This window comes from Pelodiscus sinensis, chromosome 7 (assembly GCF_052426305.1).
Source record: "Pelodiscus sinensis isolate ZL-2025 chromosome 7, ASM5242630v1, whole genome shotgun sequence".
NCBI classification, from domain to species: Eukaryota; Metazoa; Chordata; order Testudines; family Trionychidae; genus Pelodiscus; species Pelodiscus sinensis.
The window spans coordinates 33,385,922-33,407,405 of NC_143058.1; the positions used below are offsets into that span (position 1 = coordinate 33,385,922).

General features: G+C 40.7%; 1 protein-coding gene across 1 annotated transcript in view; it reads right to left on the minus strand.

The window, feature by feature from the left end:
• Nucleotides 1-8,159: 8,159 nt before the first annotated feature.
• The window catches only part of ACVR1C (activin A receptor type 1C), a 58,593-nt gene continuing 45,268 nt past the window's right edge, over nucleotides 8,160-21,484 (minus strand). The window contains exons 7-9 of the mRNA XM_014574864.4: nucleotides 21,277-21,401; nucleotides 20,075-20,205; nucleotides 8,160-19,202 (exon numbers count right to left, since the gene is read on the minus strand). Coding sequence (XP_014430350.3) covers nucleotides 19,077-19,202; nucleotides 20,075-20,205; nucleotides 21,277-21,401 — 382 coding nt within the window. The 3' untranslated portion in view covers nucleotides 8,160-19,076. The remainder of the gene's footprint in view (nucleotides 19,203-20,074; nucleotides 20,206-21,276; nucleotides 21,402-21,484) is intronic.

Sequence of the window (21,484 nt, forward strand, 5' to 3'; positions counted from 1 at the left end):
TGACTGTCATTTTCACCACTGCACTCAACTGTCAATTTTGGTCAGCAGCAGCCAATCCCAGGAGCATATTTCATTTCAGGAAGACCATTTGTCAGTGTTTCCAGAACAAAAATTAGAGGATTTTGGGTTTGGAAGACATTTTGAAAAGAGTAGTTTTTTGTTCTAAACTGGAATAAAACCGAAATGCCTAAATTTCTCTCAAACTGAAATCCCAAGTTTCAGTCAGCTGGAGTCAGGAACTGCCACAGTGCTAATACTTGCTCCATCATCCTTTTACCCTATGACCTTGGAAAGTCACTTCAAACTTCCCACCTCAGCTCCCCATCAGTAAAATGAAGCTCTTGGGCTCCAGTCTCTCTCTAGATTCTGCCAGTTGAACACAAGTGCTAGGCACAGCTGCCCCGCACATAGGACAGACTGGGAAAACAGTCCAGGGCCCTGTGCTTCAAGAACATGTGGAGGAGGAGCACAGGGAGGTCTCAGGAGCTAGTGGCACAGCGGGTGCCAGCAGCAGGGCACCCCTTCTCCCCAGCTTTTTTTTTTTCCTACAACACCGTGGGCTCTGACTGCTCATCGGAACTTCTGCTCTTCCAGATGGTGAAGTTGCCTGCTGGCTGCCAGAGTCATAGCGCTCCACTCCACTAGGGCCACTCCAGCAGCCTGTGCAGGGCAGTCAGACCCTGGCTCTGCCTTTCCCTTTCCCAGCACGAGGACCCTTCACCAGCACAGGGGAATCTTTCCTAGCACAGGTGAGTGCCAGTAGCCATCAGGTCCCTTGCCTCTCACCACAAACTTGTGTCCTCCTGTGCCCTGCATCTCCCCCTTCCATTGCCCTTTCTCTCCTCTCCCATCACTATGTGGGGGTTCCTTGCCACCAGGCTCCCGGCTGGGGGGTGGCCAACCCTTATCCCCCAGCCTCAGGCTCCTCCTTGCTTTTTTCAGCTCTTCAGCAGCAGGCTCCAGCATTGGGTTTCCCTCCTCTGCAGTACCACGTTCTAGGGACCCACAACTTCATCACCCCCACCAGGGCTGGCAAATTAACAGCAGAGGGTTTCCATGGACTCCCACCATTTTATGAGCTTTAAAAGTAAGTGCTCTAAAGTCTGAATAGTTACTCTGCTAACTTAGAAACTTGCTTCTGGGGAAGGCAAAGCAACACTAGTGATCCAAGTTTGGGGTCATTTGACCAAGGGACCCCGAGTTACAGGCTGCTCCCCACACCTGTTTCCTTCTGTTCTGTTACACAGAGAGTGATACACATATGTCTGGGTGAATCGCAGCAAGACTTCATGAGATGATGGCTGTGAACTCACCCCAAGGTCAGTTAAGATGACTAAGGATAAGTCAATCAGAACCCCATTAGACAAAATGAGTTTTGGAATAGATGCATGCTGGAGGAGGCTACAATTTGTGAGTCATGGTTGGCAATTGGATTTTGACGAGAATGTAATCAGTCCTGGGGAGGTGAGGGGGAGGATGTGCATTAGATGTGTGACTGCTTCCTGGGCAGAGACCACTATTAGGAGTCATAGGCATGGACATATTAGAGGGAGAGTTGGGTGGGGTGGGATGGGAAAGAGAAGTGGGGACAGGTGGTGGGGGAGGGGAGAAAACAGGGGGGTTCCTGTGAGGAAAGTCTATTTAACCAGCAGCAAACTGCTGCCTTTGAAGTTCACTGTAACTAGATTTCACCTGTATAAAAATGTTAAGGAAGAGTCTCCTGCAGGTGACTTGCCCTGGGCTCTGCATGCCCCTAGGAATGGCCCTGGTTCTAGGCCCTATTCTTTAAAGTAATGGAGTTGCAGTAGCAACCACCATGCTGCACTAGGGCGGGAGTCTGCCTGAGAGGGGCTGGACCAGGACACTGAATCTGTACATCTCCTAGCAGTGTCTCCTGCACAACCTCTGCTCTTTGTCTGCTCTTTAGAGCTGCCCTCTCCTGTAGAATTCCTTCCACATATCCCACCTCTGGCTCAGGCGCAAATGGCTGTGTGCGCATTCAGGATCCAACTGCACCCTTCCCCTCCTCACAGGGCTGATGTGAGGAATAGACTATAAAATGAGTGTGTGAAGTCATGTAGAAGTGCCAAGTATTGTTAGGTAATGCCCGGTCAGCACTTTGAGAATATAAAGCACCATATACATGCTGCTGCTGTCATTATGCAAAGCATGTGGCTAGTGAGTCAATAGTAGATACTGAAAAATTACATTGTATGTGTATCCCTTTAATCCCCTTCTGTGAGCATGTAATAATTAAGCAGTGTGGAAACTGAGACTTGTATGTGTTACCTTTTGCTCAGTGTCTAAGTCTAGGACCAGAGAGAGAAAAACATATATACACACATGGGTGATCAATAACGTAGGCAAGGGAAGGCACAGCTTTCCCAAAATTGCCTACACACCCAGGCTGCTGGAATGCTGGGGCCGTGACATGGCAGCCTTACTTCCCCAGCCACCAAGCAGGGTTGGGGCCGTGGCATGGAAGCCCTGTTCCCTGGTCACCGGGGAGAGTTGGTGCTAGAGCTGTGGCTACAGCACGGCAGCCTTGGCCCTCCAGGTGGCCAGGAAGGATAGGGGTGAGGTAGGCGGGACTTGGCTCCAGGGGCAGGCCTCAAGCAGGAAGGGACAGGGCTGGGACTTGCCATCCCCAGCTAGACATTCACCCACCGCCCATGTACGTGTGTGTACACACACACACACGAATTTGACATTTCAGCCCTGGACTAGCTCCAAAATGAGTTTGTGTGGCAGTTTCCAGGTGAAAAAAAAAATCAAGCCAGTCACAAGCATGTTTGTTTCAGTATTTTTTCCAAGCCTCACCCACCACTTCTCTCTTTCACAGGAATCTGATTCTCCACCTACGCTTGCCTGGGTGCACTAAGCTTGTATGTGCTTTCCTCTTCTTCCAACTTATCTCTTCTCTCCACAGTTCTGGCTGTTGCACACTGTTTCTGCACCACCCTGCTTCTTCATAACAATCTCTGACGCACAGTGATCTTCTTTATCATCTGAGTCTTCCCTCTTTATTTAAAAAACTACTTGTGGCTTCTGTTATCTGCTGTTCCATCAAGTCCTGCTTATGGCCTTTCCAATTTCTACAGCCATCTACAAGGGCTGCTAGCTCCCTCAGGGCCCCTTAAATTTACTTTTAAATCATTTCCGGCTTCTGACATTTCCTGGGCCCTCCACTTTGTAGCTTTAAACCCTACAGCCTCTGCAGGGCCAGAGGTCAGAAAGTCCAGTTAGTGCTGAGTCCAGCTCTGATTTCTGTAGCCAGCCCTATTTTGGGAGGGTTGGGAGCCAAATATAATCCTGGTAAACTATGGAATCTGTGGAAACTTTGAAATAATCTGATACTGATCATTAACCAACTGCAACCAGCTGCTGCCCTATCTCAAGTATGTCTCACAAAAGAACTATTATTTTCTCTCTCAGTATCATTATTTCTATATCAACTGCCTGTATTATCTCATCCATGTTCAATTTTTTGTCATCCTGTTCTCACTGGTGAAATACTTCACTTTCTCACGTGTCATAGAATCATAGAATCATAGGACTGGAAGGGACCTCGAGAGGTCATCGAGTCTAGCCCCCCACCCTCAAGGCAGGACCAAGCTCCGTCTACACCATCTCTGACAGATGTCTATCTAACCTGTTCTTAAATATCTCCAGAGAGGGAGATTCCACCACCTCCCTTGGCAATTTATTCCAATATTTGACCACCCTGACAGTTAGGAATTTTTTCCTAATGTCCAATCTAAACCTCCCCTGCTGCACTTTAGTGTCCTTGATCTTATTTACTGAACCCTATTTCTAGTTGTTCCACAACAAAACTGAGAAATATTGGGACATTAGAAGCCAGATTCTGCAATAAACTTCTTGGATGCAACTCCCATTGACTTCAGTATTAGCTGGACCTTATAACTGAGAGAAGAGTTCAGCCCCTAAAGTATCTTATTGGAAAGGTAAAATAAAAATGTCCCAATTAGTGGGTTTACTCTGAAAAATTCCATATATTGTGAAACAGTTTAGTTTTGCTTCGGTGGATATATGCTGATATCTTATTGATGTCACACAGCAGTTATCTACCCTCCAGGTACTGTGTTCTAAATCTAGAAAAAAAACCCACAGAATTGTCTTATAACGTAGTGTCTATGCATAAAATCTAAAGTCAGTCACATTTCAGCTTCAGAAACACACTTTACAGAAAGTGGTGTCTCGTCTCTTGGACCACAACATTTTCCATCTGATAAGTAACATGAGCCAGGCAATGACTCAGAATAACGGTTTGAGTACCTAAATGAGTAAGATACATGGCATTCAGTACACTTCCTAGCATGGCAACTAATTCTACCACTCAAATGTAACATATGCAGTTGTATCTACTTTCCCAATCAAGTTTAGAACTTTTATACAGCATATTTTATTGAGACAAATGGCCAGATTTTCAAGAGGCACAAAACGCCCTCAATCTTATTAGCTTAAATGAGAAGTGCAAGTGCTCTGAAAATCAGGTCAATAATCTCTACATAATTCCCATTTATGTTTACATCTCCAATTTGTAAAACCCCACAAAAGTACAGGATGATGTTTTTGTTAGATCTTTTACGGTAAGTGAATTTTAAACAGAGCTTTACATTTAAAAGGAAATAACCACGTCATTTCAAAACAAACTTAATAGTCAGGATTTTTATTGAAGGCTTCAGCAACAATTCACATAACTCATGTAATACAGTTGTAAATAATGCAGTTGTAAACCAATACAAACCAATTCAAGTGTATGACTTGGGAACATAATTAAACTTGTGAGTGTAAATCTTTTACAGGCAAAAGCTGCATCAAAAATCAATCAGCCAAATTCTCTGCTGGTATAAATTTGTGTCACACCATTTAAGTCAATGGATTTATCCCAAATTGAGAATCTAGCCCAATGTTTCTCTCTGGATTAATTCTGAAGAATGAAAGCTCGATCAATGTACCATGATTTCACAATTCATAAATTAAATCCCATTGAAATTGCCAAGCAAAATATGTATAAGGCTAAAGAAAGGCTTCCAAAGTGAAGCAAACTAACACTGTAACAAATCTACAGATACATAGGGACTTCATAATTGTTGTCACTGTGCTGCATGCCATGGTTATATGGAATTTCAACATAAAGAACAATCTTATAGCTACTTGTTAACAGCAGGGAAAGAACTTAGATCCTGGTCTAAAAACACAGACTCTCACCCTCTGTGTTAGCTATTGGCAGTATAGATTTCATGACACATGGTTTATCTATTCTGATTCCATCCAAGAGCAAGCGAGATTGTGTGTGCACATGTACATCCCCCCCACAATCAGTTCATTTCAATGTTTACATAAGACTGATGTCATGATTCAGTTTCAGTATTGTTGTCTTATATCAACATATTAATCTTTCAATAGAAATATTTTCCTCTATTGTCAATCTTCTTCTATTTGTTCGTGTGGCGTTGTCACATCCCATATTCATTTTTATGTAAGAATATAATCTAGTGACGCAGCATTGCGACTGAAGGCAAAGCAGGAGAACTGAGTGATGAGGTGGAAATACAGTAAGATGTGGGTCATGAAACTTATGGCCGAAAAAAATCATGAAACTTCTGAAAGATCAACAGATACATATTTAACTCAATATATTTGATTTTTTCCCTACGAGAATCCATCTGAACTTGAATTTCATACCAACCTCAGTAATTTCTCTTGTAACTTTTCTATACCCTATATTTTACTTCCCATATAACTTTTGTAGCTAGTTTCATCTCCTGTAATTGTATGCACTAGCACCGGTTTCATAACACAGTATTAAGCATAAAAATACGCAGATACTCATTTCTTACTTAGTGAAGCACTTTTCAAAAAGTTACATGCATTTTGTCTCCTAGTCATTTGAAGTTTCACTTCCACAGCAAGAAATGTTCATATTTGTCTCTTAGCAAATACCTACCAGATATTCAAGAAGGGATTTAGTATATAAAACAGCATCTGCAAATTGAAGATTTCATTACATTGTCTAGAGTCAGCTAAAGGAGAAAATAGCTTTGTGTTCATAGGAAATTGCCTTCAAAATGTTTTTCAGATTGTGTTTAGTATTTCCTTCCTTGCTGTAGTATACCCATTAAGCGTTTTTCTTCTACTACTACTGTTAATGAATCAGACTCAGCAATTCTGACGTAGGACCAAAAGGTGTTTGTCCTTTTATACACAATGGACATTGACTTATTCAAGCATTACGTCTATTCTTTCCCTTTTGGGCTGAAATGAAAGACTGCATTACAGTTCAGCCTGATGATGTTATTGTGGGTTACAATGGGGCGAACTAAGCCCTGAGACCAGAGAAAGACCATAGAGAAATCCTCCCCTCAGGCTAGAGTGGCTGTGGAGGAACCAGCCAAACAAAAGCCAGGAGGGACTACAAAAGGAGCTGCAGCAGAACTAGAGGCATCTCAGTTACAGCTCATACCTAGAAGAGAAAAGATCTGGGGTGGCTTGCTGGCAGAACCAAGGACAGCTCCAAGGGAGCTCTGTTGAGAGACTGATGGACTTGAAGGTGAAACCCTGAGCTAAGGGCAAAGGAGTTGTCTCCAAGAGGAAAAGTGTACAGTTAGACAACAGAGAACAGCATCGAACTGAGACACACTCTACCGAGGACACTGGGGGTATGTCTAGACTACATGGCTCCAACAACGGAGCCACGTAGATGAGTTTACTAGACATAGGAAAATGCAGTGTCGATTTAAATAACCGCTGCTTCATTTACATCAAAATGGCCACCGCGCTGTGCCGATCAGCTGTTTGGCGGCACAACAGGGCAGTCTGGACATGTTATGGTTGACAAGGGAAGCCTTTGTCGACTGCTCCGGTATGCCTCGTAAAATGAGGTTTACCGGAGCAGTCGACAAAGGCTTCCCTTGTCGACTGCGGCGCGTCCAGACTGCTCCACTGTGCCGCCAAACTGCTGATCGGCCCAGCGCGGTGGCCATTTTGATGTAAATGAAGCAGCAATTATTTAAATTGCCCCTTTATTTTCCTATGTCTAGTAAACTCATCTACATGGCTCCGTCGACGGAGCCATGTAGTCTAGACATACCCCTAGAGCCGTGGTCACCAACAGGTCGATCGCGAGCTACTGGTCGATCTTGAGGCCTCGACCAGTAGCTCGCGAGGTGTCCTGTCCGCCCCGCCCCCATTTTCCTCCCACCCCCCAGAAGCCCCACTACTTACCTCAAGAGGTAGTATTGGCTTCAGAAGTCCTGCAGCTTAGCGCCACTTCTGCTCTGCCAGCCCCCTGCATCGCACAGGAGGGGTGAGTCAGCCCCGCGGGAGGTGCGCAGGGGGTTTCCAGCACGCGCGGGGGGGTTGGCCCCGGGGCAGGTGTTCGTGCGGGGCTTCCCTGCACGGGGTGGATGTCAGCCCAATGGGCTGGTGCTCGCGCGTGGGGCTTTCCTGCACGGGGGCGGCGGAGGAGTTGGGTCCGGGGCAGGCGCGCATGCGGGGCTTCTCTGCATGGGGGGGGTGCTGGCCCCAGGGCAGGCGCGCGCGGCTTCCCTGCGCGGGTGGGAGGGTCGGCTCCCTGGGCAGGCGCGCGTGCGGGGCTTCCCTTCAGGGGAGGGGGGGCTGCCCCTGGGCAGGCACGCATGGGGCTTCCCTGCAGGGGGGGGAGTTGGCCCCGGGGCAGGCGTGCACTGGTTTCCCTAGGGGGGAGAATGCTGGGAGGAGGGAGATGCAGGGGACTCTCTGCATCCACTGGCACCCCACTCCCTAGCCCCCACTCCCGAGTCACAGAACACTGTCCCCACTCCCCTGTCCCCAGCTACAGAACTCGGTCCCCATTCCTGTCCCCTCTCCCCAAACTCTGTCCCCACTCTCCTGTCCCCAGCTACAGAACTCGGTCCCTATTTCTGTCCCCACTCCCCGAACTCTGTCCCCACTGGCATCCTGTCTCCTGCTGCAGAGCCCTGTCCTCTGCCCTCCCAGCACCCTGTTCCCTCTCCCCTGCCCTCAGGCGCAGTACTCTGTCCCCACAAAATGTATAATTATAAATGCTTCATTTTAGATTTAAATAGCATGAATAAAAAACAGACCATTTATTTCATAACTATAAACACGTGATTTAAATTGTATGTATCGCATAATTTAAAAATAAACTGTTTATCAGAGTGTGTAAGTAAGGGCTGGGGATAGCAAGTGATGGACAGGAGGAGAATAGAGAGGGCAGGGCTTCAAGGAAGGGGCGGGGTGGTAGATGGTCACCTGTTCTGAGATTTAAAAAGTGATCTTGGGTGTAAAAAGGTTGGAGACCACTGCCCTAGAGTCATACCCTGGGGTTTTGTGATTGTACAAGGAATGTGACTCAACTTTTAAGACAGAGTGCAAGAACCTGGGGGTGCTCCTGTGAGGTGAGTGCTGGCCCCGTTACATGGGCACTCTAAAAAAGTGTTAATACCATTACAAAATCTATGAGTATGACTTTGCACTAGCCTTGCCTATTTCATCTCACAACTTTCCCTGTTGACGTGAAATTGAGCTAACTCTTCTCACTTCCTTGCATACAAGAACTGCTGCAATGGCTTGGTCAATCCACCCAAGAGCCTGCATCTAACCAATTTTTAATCCTTATGTCTCTACAAATAAATTTCTAACCAGGAAATTTAACATTGTCAGTCCTGTAGCATACCTGAGCCATGAGTGCAGTTTTCATTAGATCATCCCTCAGTTTTTCAGACTGACTTGAACAAAATCCAACTTCAAATACTGACCCATTCCCACATGTTGAGTAGCCCTGCTTTAGGCTAGTTTTTATTTCTTCTGGACACTATGGGTCAAATCCTGCTCTTATTTATACTGATGTAAGTGAGCACAGGATCGGGTCCCCGGCCTTGAACTCTGTTAGTGACAGAATTTTAAAATGTAGTCATCCACTTCTAGCATCCAAATGCATGGGAGAGTGTATAGGCTAAGAGACAAATTCATGAGCTGCTCTCGTGATTTACACTATTGGGATACGTTAAATTCAGCAAAGGTTACAGAGGTATTTAGAGAGACCATAGTGAAATGCTACAGTTAATTCGAAAGCAGGTGAAATAAATGTTGATGGAAGAAATTGACTCTATATCCAGAGCATGATAAAAATATTGTATAGGCTCATTGATTCTGGATAAACCTTGTTTTTATTTTGCTCTTTTGTTCCTTTTTATTTTCTTTGGAGGCTTTTACTTCTTTCTTTCACTGGGATTGTTAAGCTCACACACTTCCTTAAATCCACTATCCATCAGCCCTTGAAAAATCCAGATAAATAAAACATAACACAAACACAAAAATGGCATTAACAAGAGTCAAGTTTAAAAACTGAGTCACTGACATATACATTCCAGATTTGTGGTTGAAAACATAAGAACTGCATACAATATTTAGGGCACATAATTGTACACAGCCCCTTGGCCTCTTAAAAAACCTCTCTTCAATGTCCTAATTTCTCTAACATCTTTCATCACCAGCATTTCACACATTATTTGCAGAACCATTAAGGCCAGACTATATACTTCAAACTTTTGCTGGTATAGTAATGTCTATAGGTATATGATGTTTATGATATTTTTATATGGGCAAAAGCCCTCATTGTAGATTCAACTATCCCACCAAAAAAGGTTTTTCCTCCAGTATAAATTTTGTTTGAAGAGCAATACTCATCAAAAACATTCTGTCCATACATACACTACAACAACATTGGGGATTGTTTAACCAACTAACAAAGCTGCTATTTTTTCGTCATGGTAAAAAAAAAATCTAAAAGAAAAAGAATTTACACACACTGCTAAAGGGCAAAACTTGATTTCCTCTACACACACGATTTTTTTCATCCATCACTAACCCCAAAGCAGTCTGAAAACAGATGGGATGACATATCTTATATACTCCAGCAGATGGCAGACTGCTCTAACAAGCCACGTACAGTGTCTTGCTACCAAAGCAACTATAGGCAGGTTAAAGGCTGTTCAGAACTTCTAGTTTAATTTAAGAACTTAAAAGACTGTTTTTAAAACAGAGGCATGTGTGGCAAGCAAAGAGCTCCCTCAAATATGTACGGTAATTATCATGATGATTGTGGAATGTGTGCAGAGTGTGTCCTGTCTTTTAGTTTTGATGTATGTACAGCTACATACATTAAAAAGCCCTCATTCAAATTCATAGAGCTAGTTATTTTTTAATATATAGATATATTTTACAAGCTCTACAAATTTGAATGAAGGCTTTTCAAAATAATGGATAATTGCACAACAGTTATTTAGGGTAAAATCTTCAAAAGTATCGAAGGGGTGGAGGAGCACAACTCCTATTGAAAGTCAATTAGACTTGTGCTCCTAAATCCCATGGCTATTTCTGAAAATCTTTGCCTTAAATGTTCTGACACCAGTTTCCTCTAATGTAGCTTAGTTCATGTTTGTAAGCAATACTAAGTTCTATCATATGAAGTTGTCCCTTGGGAACTGAGAGTATTGTGCCTAGTTTCAGAAGAATGAAAGGAAGGATGATGATTTCACCGAATGTCATGCTACACATTCAGTCTTTTGTTTTGGGTGATTTCATGCTCCATCAGTGTCACACACCCATAAGCACAGCCATTACCTGCAGGACAACAGTTCCCTTCTTTAATCTTTTCTACTGCTGGTCCTCGTCTTTCCCAACCATGGCCCTCTTCCATGTTCCTTCATAGTCCAAACTGTTTTGTCAGTCCCTTATGCTGATAATATAAATTTCTATACATATTTAAATGTGCTAATTATATCCAGAGACAATAGTGACAGAGTCTAAAAGCAACTCATATGCATAAACATTAAAAAATGCCACTAAGTTCAGGCTAATTTCCACTAAACAGACTCAGGCCAGACCAACACCAGTGAAATCAACTGAGTACTGCAGACTTACACTGCTACAACTGAAAAGAGAATTTGGCTTATCAACTTCATACTGAAGCCCCAACAAGTCAGAGTGCAGAACTCATGGATGATGCTTTGGAAAGTAGATCATGTTGGCTAAAACAAGACATACCTAATGCAAGCCATATTTTCCCCTCTACGTAAAACATACAGAAAGGAACAAAGAGCCCTAATCACAAAAAATATCCGAGAGGCAGATGCTGCATTGGAAAAGAAGCAAATACATGCTTTGTTCTCTCAAATGTGGAGTTGCCTGTCCTCTTGGTGGCCCATATGCAAGTTTCCTGATGAGAGCAGAGTGGGAAAGGAGTGACAGAATCCAGGAACATCCATTCCGTCTTCCCTTCCTCTTTCCCCAGGTCTCAGGAACTGAGGAATCAAAATAAGTTACTTATGCTCTGAGCATCAGCAACCCTCACAACCCTGACCAAGCTTTCAAAGACCACAAAGTATATGGGGGCAGAAAGAGTGGCAACTTGGCAGCCTTTTTAGTCATTCTGCCACCAAAGCCTGCAAAAAAGCCATGTGTCCCTATTTATAGCCTAAAATCTATGGGTGTACACACAGCATCAGCTTTAAGAAACACCAGAGTGAGATGTGTAGCAGAGCCTGCTACACAGTATCTCCTATTAGAGAGGAAGTTGTGGAAGAAAGACAAGTGGCATTGTGTCTTATGCAAACATTTTAAGTTTTCTATGCCAGGGAAGATGTGACCCAGTATGCTCACACTCCTAAGACCTTTATCTGCTGAGTAAAAGAAGGCTTCCAGGCAAGGCCGACTTATCCAGTAGGCACAGTGCCTAGGACCCACGATACTTTTAGGGGCCCACGAAAATGTTTTAATATCTTTTAAAATCAGAAGAAAAAAATGAACTTTTAGGGTCCAAGAAAATGTTTTAATTTTTTTCTCACATCAGGAAAAAAAAATTTTAGGGCCCATGAAAATCTATTAAATTTTGCTTAAAACAGGGAAAAAAATGTTGAAGTATTTAAAGTTATATTAAAAATAATTTTTAATATTGATATTATTATGATGGGAGGGGCCCACGAAGGCAAAAGTGCCTAGGACCCACAAAAGTCATAATGTGGCCCTGCTTCCAGGACCTATTTTAGAAACAGAGTACAACAATGCAGAAAGCATTATCCAAGCTATAGACAATACAACTCATTTTAAAATCAATTTAAAATAGAATGTTATGCTTCACAAACAATAGCAAAGAGTATTTAATTTATTACAATTGCCACTTCTATTATGCAAATTATGCATATAAAATACAACATTTAAACAAATTATTTACATCCATAGACAGCTGCAATATTAAGCAATAACATTAACTATTTTTTTAAAAAATAAATATTTTTACTTGACACAGTATATGCTAGGTTAAATATTTTACAGCATGAATGATTTAATCTCTAACTACTATGCTAAATTCTAAAATATTCTGTTTCTCCTAGATAAAATGTTAATATGTCAATAAAATGCACAGCTTATACAAATATTTGTACATTGACAAATACTGGACATTTGTCTTTGGGGACTGTGTCACTAAAACTCAAGAATTATGTTTAAAACACATTCAGTCTATTTATCCACAAAATACATTCAGAGCCTTTGGATACAATTTATTGCACATGTATTATACTGTAAAAATATTCTGTACTTTTTAATGCTTATTTTTTGGTACATTCATAACTTGTGCAGTCTAATAAAAGGAACATTTGCATTCCTTCCTAAACATTTCATGAAAACAAATGTGTCCCAACAGATTATCCTTACCACGGTATTTCAAATCAGAAATACATAGCTTACAATGTGCAGTTAAGTTTGTTTGTTTTTTTATTTTCTGCAAGGCAACTAATAATTAGTTCTATTTCTTATATGGAACATACCATAGGTGGCATGGTGCTTCAGAAACCAGAAAAATATCTTTATATAACTAGTACCCGAACAATTTTTGAGCCACAATCTTCACATACATAGAGAGAGGAACATTCTGCCAGCATCATTCTCACAGTAACTTCTATTTTATGTACATTGTATTCCTGAACTTTCTACTCAAAAAGTTCTGACTCTCATCCCATATGACACTTTCACTGCTGAGGAATTGCTCCTGATGTATGCTGGTGTTATTGAGCTAAATGATCAGTCCTACTAACCACAGTGAAAGATTTGCCTGAAGAGAACTCAGGTCTTTGGGACAAACCTTGCTCCCTGCTCAGTTACCCAAATGATCCCTGCCTTGCTGAAATCAATGACAAAACTCTTAGGGTATGTCCAGGGGCTGCTTGAGGCTGGCTGCGGCAGCTGGCACCCCAGGCGGAACGCGCGATCGGCGTCCCCGCCTGCATGGCCATCAATGATGTGACATCATCATGGGGTGCCCCGGTCGCCCCATTCACAGCAGCACCCTAGGGGACAGCCGAGTCGGCCTATACTCACGGGCCACCTCTGGGTATGTCTACACAGCAGGACAAAACTCGAAATAAGCTATGCAACTTCAGCTACATCAATTGTGTAGCTGAAGTCAAAATACCTTAATTTGGCTTTTGATGCTGTCACACAGCAAGAAGTCAAAGGAAGAACTTCCTTCAGCCTCCTTTACTCCTCGTGAAATGAGGGTTACAGGAGTCAGAGTAAGAAGTCCTTCAGCTCGCCATTATTTTGAAATAAGGGTTTGTAGTGTAGCTGCGCACTATGTTATTTCAGAATAATGTAATAATGCTGCTGTGTAGACATATCCTTAAAAAATTCAATAGAACTGGGATCTGGCCCCAAGTGGGTAGGAGTAAACCTTGTATTTGAAAAGTTGTAAACATCTATAAAGTTAAATGGCACAAGTTTTAAGGCAAGTCTGAGACTTTGTTTCAAACGCTGATGACAATGGGGCCAGATTTTGTCCAATCTGCAATTTGAAGATCTATTGTATATGCTACATTTTTCACCTGTGGAGTGATGCAGACCTTTACTATGCATGCACACTGTAGAGAAGACTTCCACGCTACTATTGTAAAACCTGTTTTGATACTATTTCTGTAGTCCATATTACTAGGTTATTTATAAGTACAGATGTGAGATAATAAAGACTCATAGCAGAGAATAGTGAAGTAACAATGGGAAGGCTAGCATTAAATAAGGACTAAATATAGGTTCAACAGAAGATTAATTCAGAAAAATTTGGTTTAGACATACCAAAGAGAAAAAAACATACCAAACATACCAAAGAGAAAAAAAAGACCTACATTAAAACAATGTCAGGATGTTAGTTTGGGGCAGAGTTAATATTCACTGTGGAAACATTTTTTTTTAAGTCAGATGCTTAACCAAAGTTAAGATTTAAACCATGAAACTTTTATGTTGCATTAATGTATGTTTTACATTTCACTTTCTGGGTTTTATCCAAAGGAAAAATAGTTCCTGAGTCCACATACAGGCAGCATCAATTAGTAAATTGTGCTTCTTTAAAGTGGCTACACTTAAAAAACAAATCAGTTGTGAAATATTCCACTAGTTTCAGATAGTTGCTGTGCCAGAAATGAGCAATACCAGGAGAATCAATCATTTCTCACAAGTGAGTAGAGTTTTCCCCGCTGGTTCAATACACAATCTGTGAAGATTTTGGGGCAGAGATAAAAAAAAAGAAGGTCTCCTCTTGATCTGGAAATTTAGGAAAGTTGTCTGCTTTATGCGCTTTAATGGAAATGTTTTAACAACAATACTAAAGCTAGCAGCATAACAATAATTACGATGGTTGGCTCAAGCACAGTTTACCCAGAATATACAATCAAAATAAATGTGATGCAGAAAACAATAAAGTGTTTGAGCCCAAGGGATGAAAGCCATGACCTCACCAGCAGTGGAATCTTCACAGGAAATGCCTATAAGAATATACCAGGGGTGAAATCAACAGGGGAATTGATTAAAGTTACATTTAAATAGGAATGGATTTCATTGAAAATATCATCCATTTGAAGCAACACATAAAATTCAATATGAAAAATATAAAATTCAAATTCCAGGATGGCCCAATAATGTTATAGTAAAGTTTTAAATGCTCCATTAAATTCTATAGAATTTTCCTTAAAGAGTAATGGAAACTCCAATAAAAAAAAGAGAGAAAAATAATATAAAAAGAGGAAAAATGACAAACTGATAGGAGAAAATTGTATGGGAACAAATAGAGAAACATTAAAAAGGCCTTAAGAAAAGAGATAAACATATAATTTTACACAGAGTGAGAGAGCGCAAAAAAAATGGTGACATGACTTGGAAAAACAATTTTGAATAAAATGAGATGGTAAGTGGCAGAACAATTAATTCTGCACATTGAAAGATGAAAGCTAATGTGGGAAATGCTGGATTATATAATTATTTGTTTTCCTTTGTAGTAAGAAATTTTCCTATCAAATTCACACAATCTTTGTTTCCTTTATTTTACTGTGTCTTGATGAATTGATTGTGGCTATTTTCCCTAGGATACCACAGAATCCTGCAAGTGCCTGGCTCCATCTGTAATCTTAGGCTATGTCTACACTGGCCCCTTTTCCGGAAGGGGCATGTTAATTTCAGAGATCGTAATAGGGAAATCCGCGGGGGATTTAAATATCCCCCGCGGCATTTAAATAAAAATGTCCGCCGCTTTTTTCCGGCTTTTAGAAAAGCCGGAAAAGAGCGTCTACACTGGCCCCGATCCTCCGGAAAAAGCGCCCTTTTCCGGAGGATCTTATTCCTACTTCGACTTATTCCTACCTCAGACTTCACTTTCTAAACTAAACAAATCCAATTTTATCTTCACAGGTCATGTTTTTTAGATCTTTAATAATTTTTGTTGTTCTTTATATTAAAAAAAAACAGATCAGAAAAGTAATTGAAGTACTGTAAGCTTGATCTAGCTCCACAGAAGTCAATGGGAGCCTTTCCGTTGACTTTAGTGGGAGATGGATCAGGCCCTTTCACAGATAATTTTTTTTTGTTTGTTTTTAAATACGAGCTGGTTTTGAAGCAACTCAAGATCCCATTCATCTTTAATTTATAAACAGAAAAAACATGAGCCTAAAAAATGTCTGTTGTAGTGGTTAGCTCCTTTTCATTTAATTTTCAAATAAATATGGTAGATTAGAAAGTGTGCATGTGACAAAACAGCCTGGTATAATTTACACACATGGAACTTATAAAAATATATGGAAATAAAATTTACTAGCTATTCATTAAATACAGGTTTAGATATTTACAGTTATTTAGACACTTTTCTCCTGAGCACCACAATACCTAACTGATTTAGGACTAAGTCAGTTATTAAAATGAGATATATGGCTTATCTGCATGGCCAGTTAATGCGCAGCAAACCTAGGTTTAAATCTACAATGGTCTGGCTTGGCATGAACTCTCTCACCATGATACTGCTACCTCATGCTAAAAATTCTTATTTTAAAACTCTTAAGTACCTTTGCCTAAGATAAGGCATTGCTATGCTGAGTAAAGCAATACTGAAATATTTTTACATATCTAGACTTTATCCTACAGTCTAATTACAGGAGCATAAATAACTAAGTCTTCAGCTCAACTTAGCCAGTGTAAAATGACTATAAATTCTATAAATATGTATGCTATAGTTCACTAGTATCAATTTAAAGAACAAACAACAGCTCCGCACTAGAAGTCCAACATGTTAGGATAAAACAAGTATCGCTGACACTCCTAAACTGAAGGCTAAATTCCTGATTTTCCATCTAAACAAAAGGCAAAAGACCTAATGATAGGGATTAGCCACACTCACAAAAACTATCAAGTATATATAGCATGCAACATTTCCCACTCTCGTAAAGTTTTCCTCCTCTCTCTACACCCATAATAAAGAATTGCCTCCAAATCAGTGATGTTGAAGGGAGATTTGTAGATCTAATTTTGTATTTCCTGGATTTTGAGGATTTAAAATATATTTTTAAACTGTGGTTATAGTGGATATAAGAAATCATTTTTTAAATAAAACAAAATCAAAGACGTATGAACAGAATCTTCCCCCGAAGTGTCTGAGAGTTACTTATCCACATGTCTTTTGATCCATTACAAGAAATCATGAAATACTAGAATATTTAGGAACTTTTGAAAATGCCTACTGATACTACTCTTTTGTAAGCTAACATTATTGTGAAATACATCTATTTAGAGATTGTTTTGATGTCCTGTTATTTATCTGATACCTCCTTGGAGTTATTCATGAGATGCATATTTGATCGCTCTGAAGAAACCAATATGGCCTCATGTCAATGACTTTGCCCAATTACTATAATTGAGGAGGGAGAACCTATAATCCTCACTTTTTTATATGGGCATAATTTGGAAAGCAGAGGTGGTGTTGGCCCCTCCCCACCTGCAAGCCTTGGACATGCATTGAGAAGCTGGGAGAAGCTGCACTTCATGGCAGGGGAATGATCAACAACCCTGCTGTGAACCCCTACTGGTACCATTCCACACCTGCCAAGGCTTGCAGTTAGGAGGGGCAATGTCACCGTAAAGCACAGCCCCCTGCCAGCACTTCTCTACACTTTCCACAGGCTTGCAGTTTGGGAGGGGGAAATATTCAGGTTCGGAGTCCAGGGGCATGGTCCACTGACCCTTCTAGTTACTGTGCCAGTCCTCCTCACCCCCAATCCTAAATCCTCAAAGGTTCTGGCACCCTGCCTTTAGCCCTTTAAATGTGCAGGTGTTCTTACACTGGTGAACATGTGTATTGCTTTCCTGTGCTAGGAGCACTAAGTTCTTGTGTCTACAGAGTAGATTGGAATTTTTTAAAAATAATTAAAGCATGGAAGAAAATGGTTGATGGAAGGAAATACATCTCCCAAAGCCAGGTCAGAACACAAGGACTGCAGTACAGCCATTCACGAGTACTACTGCTCCAATCCTGAGCACTCAGAGCTGGACTAGGCATAAGCAGAGAAAACAATTGCTTAGGGCCCTGAGCAGATCAAAGAGTCCCCTCTTCACTTCTTATTATTTGTTATGTGCAGGAGGGCCAAGATATTCCTGTTTAGGGCACCAATGACCTAGCACCACCTCTCTGAGGCCTTTCTATACCACTCACTCAGTGTGGGAGGTGCTGGTTCTGCACAATTACATATATATCTTGTGGATGTTGCCCTGCTCCTCTCAAACACAACTATCTGTGCTATTGTATTCAGGGTACAGGTTAGCGTGAATGAGTTTCTGCATCTGAAGCAATTTCACACGTACATTGTATTTTGCAGCAAACAACTGTATTAGACCTTCTCACTCCCCCAAATACCAAAAGACACTAAAACTTTGGGTATTGGTCTATAGAAAATTTAGTTAAAATACATTATTTTTGGATTACACTGTACAATTCTCATAATTTTTTCACAATTTGATTTTAAAAAAATTGGTCCTTGATTGAGACTTTGGAACAGTTAGCTCAGAGTTGGTGTTTATGACTGTCTGATCCCTGAAATAGGGATACTTAACAAAAATACTGCCAAACCTTAACTTTGGATAGAGCTGTAGTAACATTAAAAAAAGAGAGAGAGAAACACTCACGTGTTTACTTTAGCTTCACAGTATACATATTGAGGGGTATAATCTTCTTATTTGTTTGGCTGCTAATTTATATATAGAATATAAAAACATATAAATGCACTTTACTGTAATATATTCTACAGGATTCTATGGGAAAACACCCAAGAAGCTTGATGAATTTGGTCTGATTTTAGTTTGAAGATAAAATGTGTGTGGTTTCTTTTGCATACCTGTTTTACACAAATACATCCCTTCAACAACGTATTTTGGTTTTAACTAGAATAAAAAACTTACAAATAATAAAATAGTCTAAAGGAATAATGTTTTGTAACTCAGTACTGCTGTTTTCCTAATATCGACTTTCATTAAAAAAAAAAATAGCATGAGTTGGTGATTTGCTTTATAAAGACAGCAACACCAACCAAAAGCTGCAGCTGGTTGTAGCCAACTATGAAATTATTTTTCAGTGCTGTGGTTTGGGCACTTAAATACTGTACTGTATATATGTGAGGTAGACAGAAAACAAATCACATGTAAAGAGATGGAGAATGATTTCTTCCTCCTTCCCCTAAATGACCCATTTAGGCTTTGGAATCTTCATGTACACAGAGTTGTGAAATGGTCTTCTTAATGCGGAGCGCAGTCAGTCGAGCTGCGCCATTAGCATACCAGCACTCGCGCATTATTCTACCCATGATTCGGAGTGCCTTAAAACAAACAAACAAAAAGAGGTTTTGGATTACAAAAATCCACTGCTTTAGTGCAATAAGTTAAAAATACCCCAATGCAAGGTACAAAAGAATACTCTGAAATACTATTTCAGCAAAAATGACAGAAACTTTGTTTTGTTTTGGTTTAGTCAAAGAGAAAGAATACTTTGCTATTCAGTGCTGTCAGGCTCTTTTCAACATATTTACCTTAAAATGCTCTTTTCTTGAACTTAGCAGGAGAGAGGTTTTGTATGAGGTCCAGGGGATGCAACATAGTGCCAAGCAAGGGATGTTTGTGTGGGGAATGGGAGAAGGGGTAAAAGAATCCAGGGCTGGCCTTATTACGAGGCAAAATGAGGCATCTAAGACCCAGAGTGTAGAAAATTGTGTCTGCTGCTGGTGCATATGTATTTTCTCTGCTCTAGATGCACAGACATGGTGGAGTGCTGTGCTGGAGGAAGGAGGGAACAAGACATATAATAGGCAGGCAGGAGAAAAGGTGGCATGGGAGCATCATTTGAGCTCCCTGCCCCAGGTGCCAAAATGTCGTGGGCTGGCCCTGAAAGAATCCATATCTCCCTAAGACTGCTGCCTTCCCCCATACTTGAAAGATGGACTCAGGTTAACGACTGGCTTCCGCATGATCCAACCTATATATTTAAGCTCTTCCAAGCTTTTTAAAAGCTCCTTGCTTCTGCCAGCTAAAAAGCTAGACATCCAAATCCTACTGAAATATAATAGAAGTCTGGCACCTAACTCCCTTGGGCTCCTTTGAAAATCCCAGTCTTAAAGATTTAAATGTATAAATATATACATTTATATATAAATTTACAAAATATATATTTCTAAAAATGGGAGAAAAAACTCACCTCACAACTTTGCCACTGGTTTGGGATATTTGGTCTAAGTTTCTGTTCACAAACTACCCTTCTCATATCTTCTATTGAGGGATCTGAAGGCACAACATCATAATAAGGCAACTGGTACTCCTCAATGAGTCCTAAAAGAAGAAGAAAAAAAATCCCTAACGAGATTCCATATAAACATTGCGATCTTTGTGCTTACTCATTTAGATACTCCTGTTGAGTCCTGGGATGGAAGGTCCTTACCCCTCCTTCATGAGAAAACCCTTTGAATTGCAGCAGTGGATAAGGCTACAAGACCTGGGTAGAGAGCGCTCTGGGAAGAACCTCACTAACTGTAACAAAGATAAGGTGAGTGATACTGGTTTTGTTTTGTTTTGTTTGTTTTTTGAGAAGAGGGTTAGAAGTAAAAAGTATCTTGCTGAAGTGGGGAGACTGTAGAGTTCAATCTTGCTGGTTCTGACCAATGTAAAATCCAAACCAGCAGAGTCTTTGTTGCCAACTGTTGCGACCCAAACTCTCCAGCTCGTGAGCAGGTTTACTGCATTTCCTGACAATATGGACCCCTTATTTTCATACTGCCAGTGTAACACCAACAAACAGAATCAAACCGAGGATCTCTGGAACTTAGAACATGAGCCTCTACCACATGAGCTAAAAGCCAGCTGGCTCTCAACTAAGGCTGTGGAGCAGACTCATTATTCTCTCTGAAAGTGATTTCAGTTCCAGTAGGTGGGACAGTGCACCACATAGAAGGTGTGTGAGTTACACCAGCACACCATCATCTGAGATTAGTTTTATGGATTTTTTTCTGACCAAAATTTTGAAATATTAACTTCCTGCAGATTAGAAACCAATCAGGAGGGAAGCTACGTGGGAAGAACTGATTTTCTTATGAATTCTGCAATATAAATTAGTTTATTTGACAAGGGAAAGTGAAAAATAATTTACATATCTGTTCTGTTGCTTTTGATATTTCAGAATACTTAAATCAGACAGGCATTAGCTGCTATTTGTTTACTTGTTAACTCTTTCAAATTTACTGTTGAGCCATTATTAATATGAAAGTCTGGTAATTCTTTCTCCATCCACACACTATCTGGAAAACTCAGTTAAAACAATACATACATCATATTAATGTATTTCTTTTAAATTCACATTATTGCTATCAATTCTGAAATGCAACATAAAACAGTCAGAAATTTTACCTCCAATTGAGCATCTTCGTGATATCTCCCAGTACACCAAGCCAAGAGAGTATATGTCTGCACGTTTGAAGGACTCAAAGATGCTTATGTTCATTACATCATCAAGTATTTCAGGAGCCATGTACCTTTTAAAAAAAAGGTCACACACACTTTATAAAAGTTCTAACAAAGATTCTAATATTTCACATGGAGAGGGTTAGGAACAATA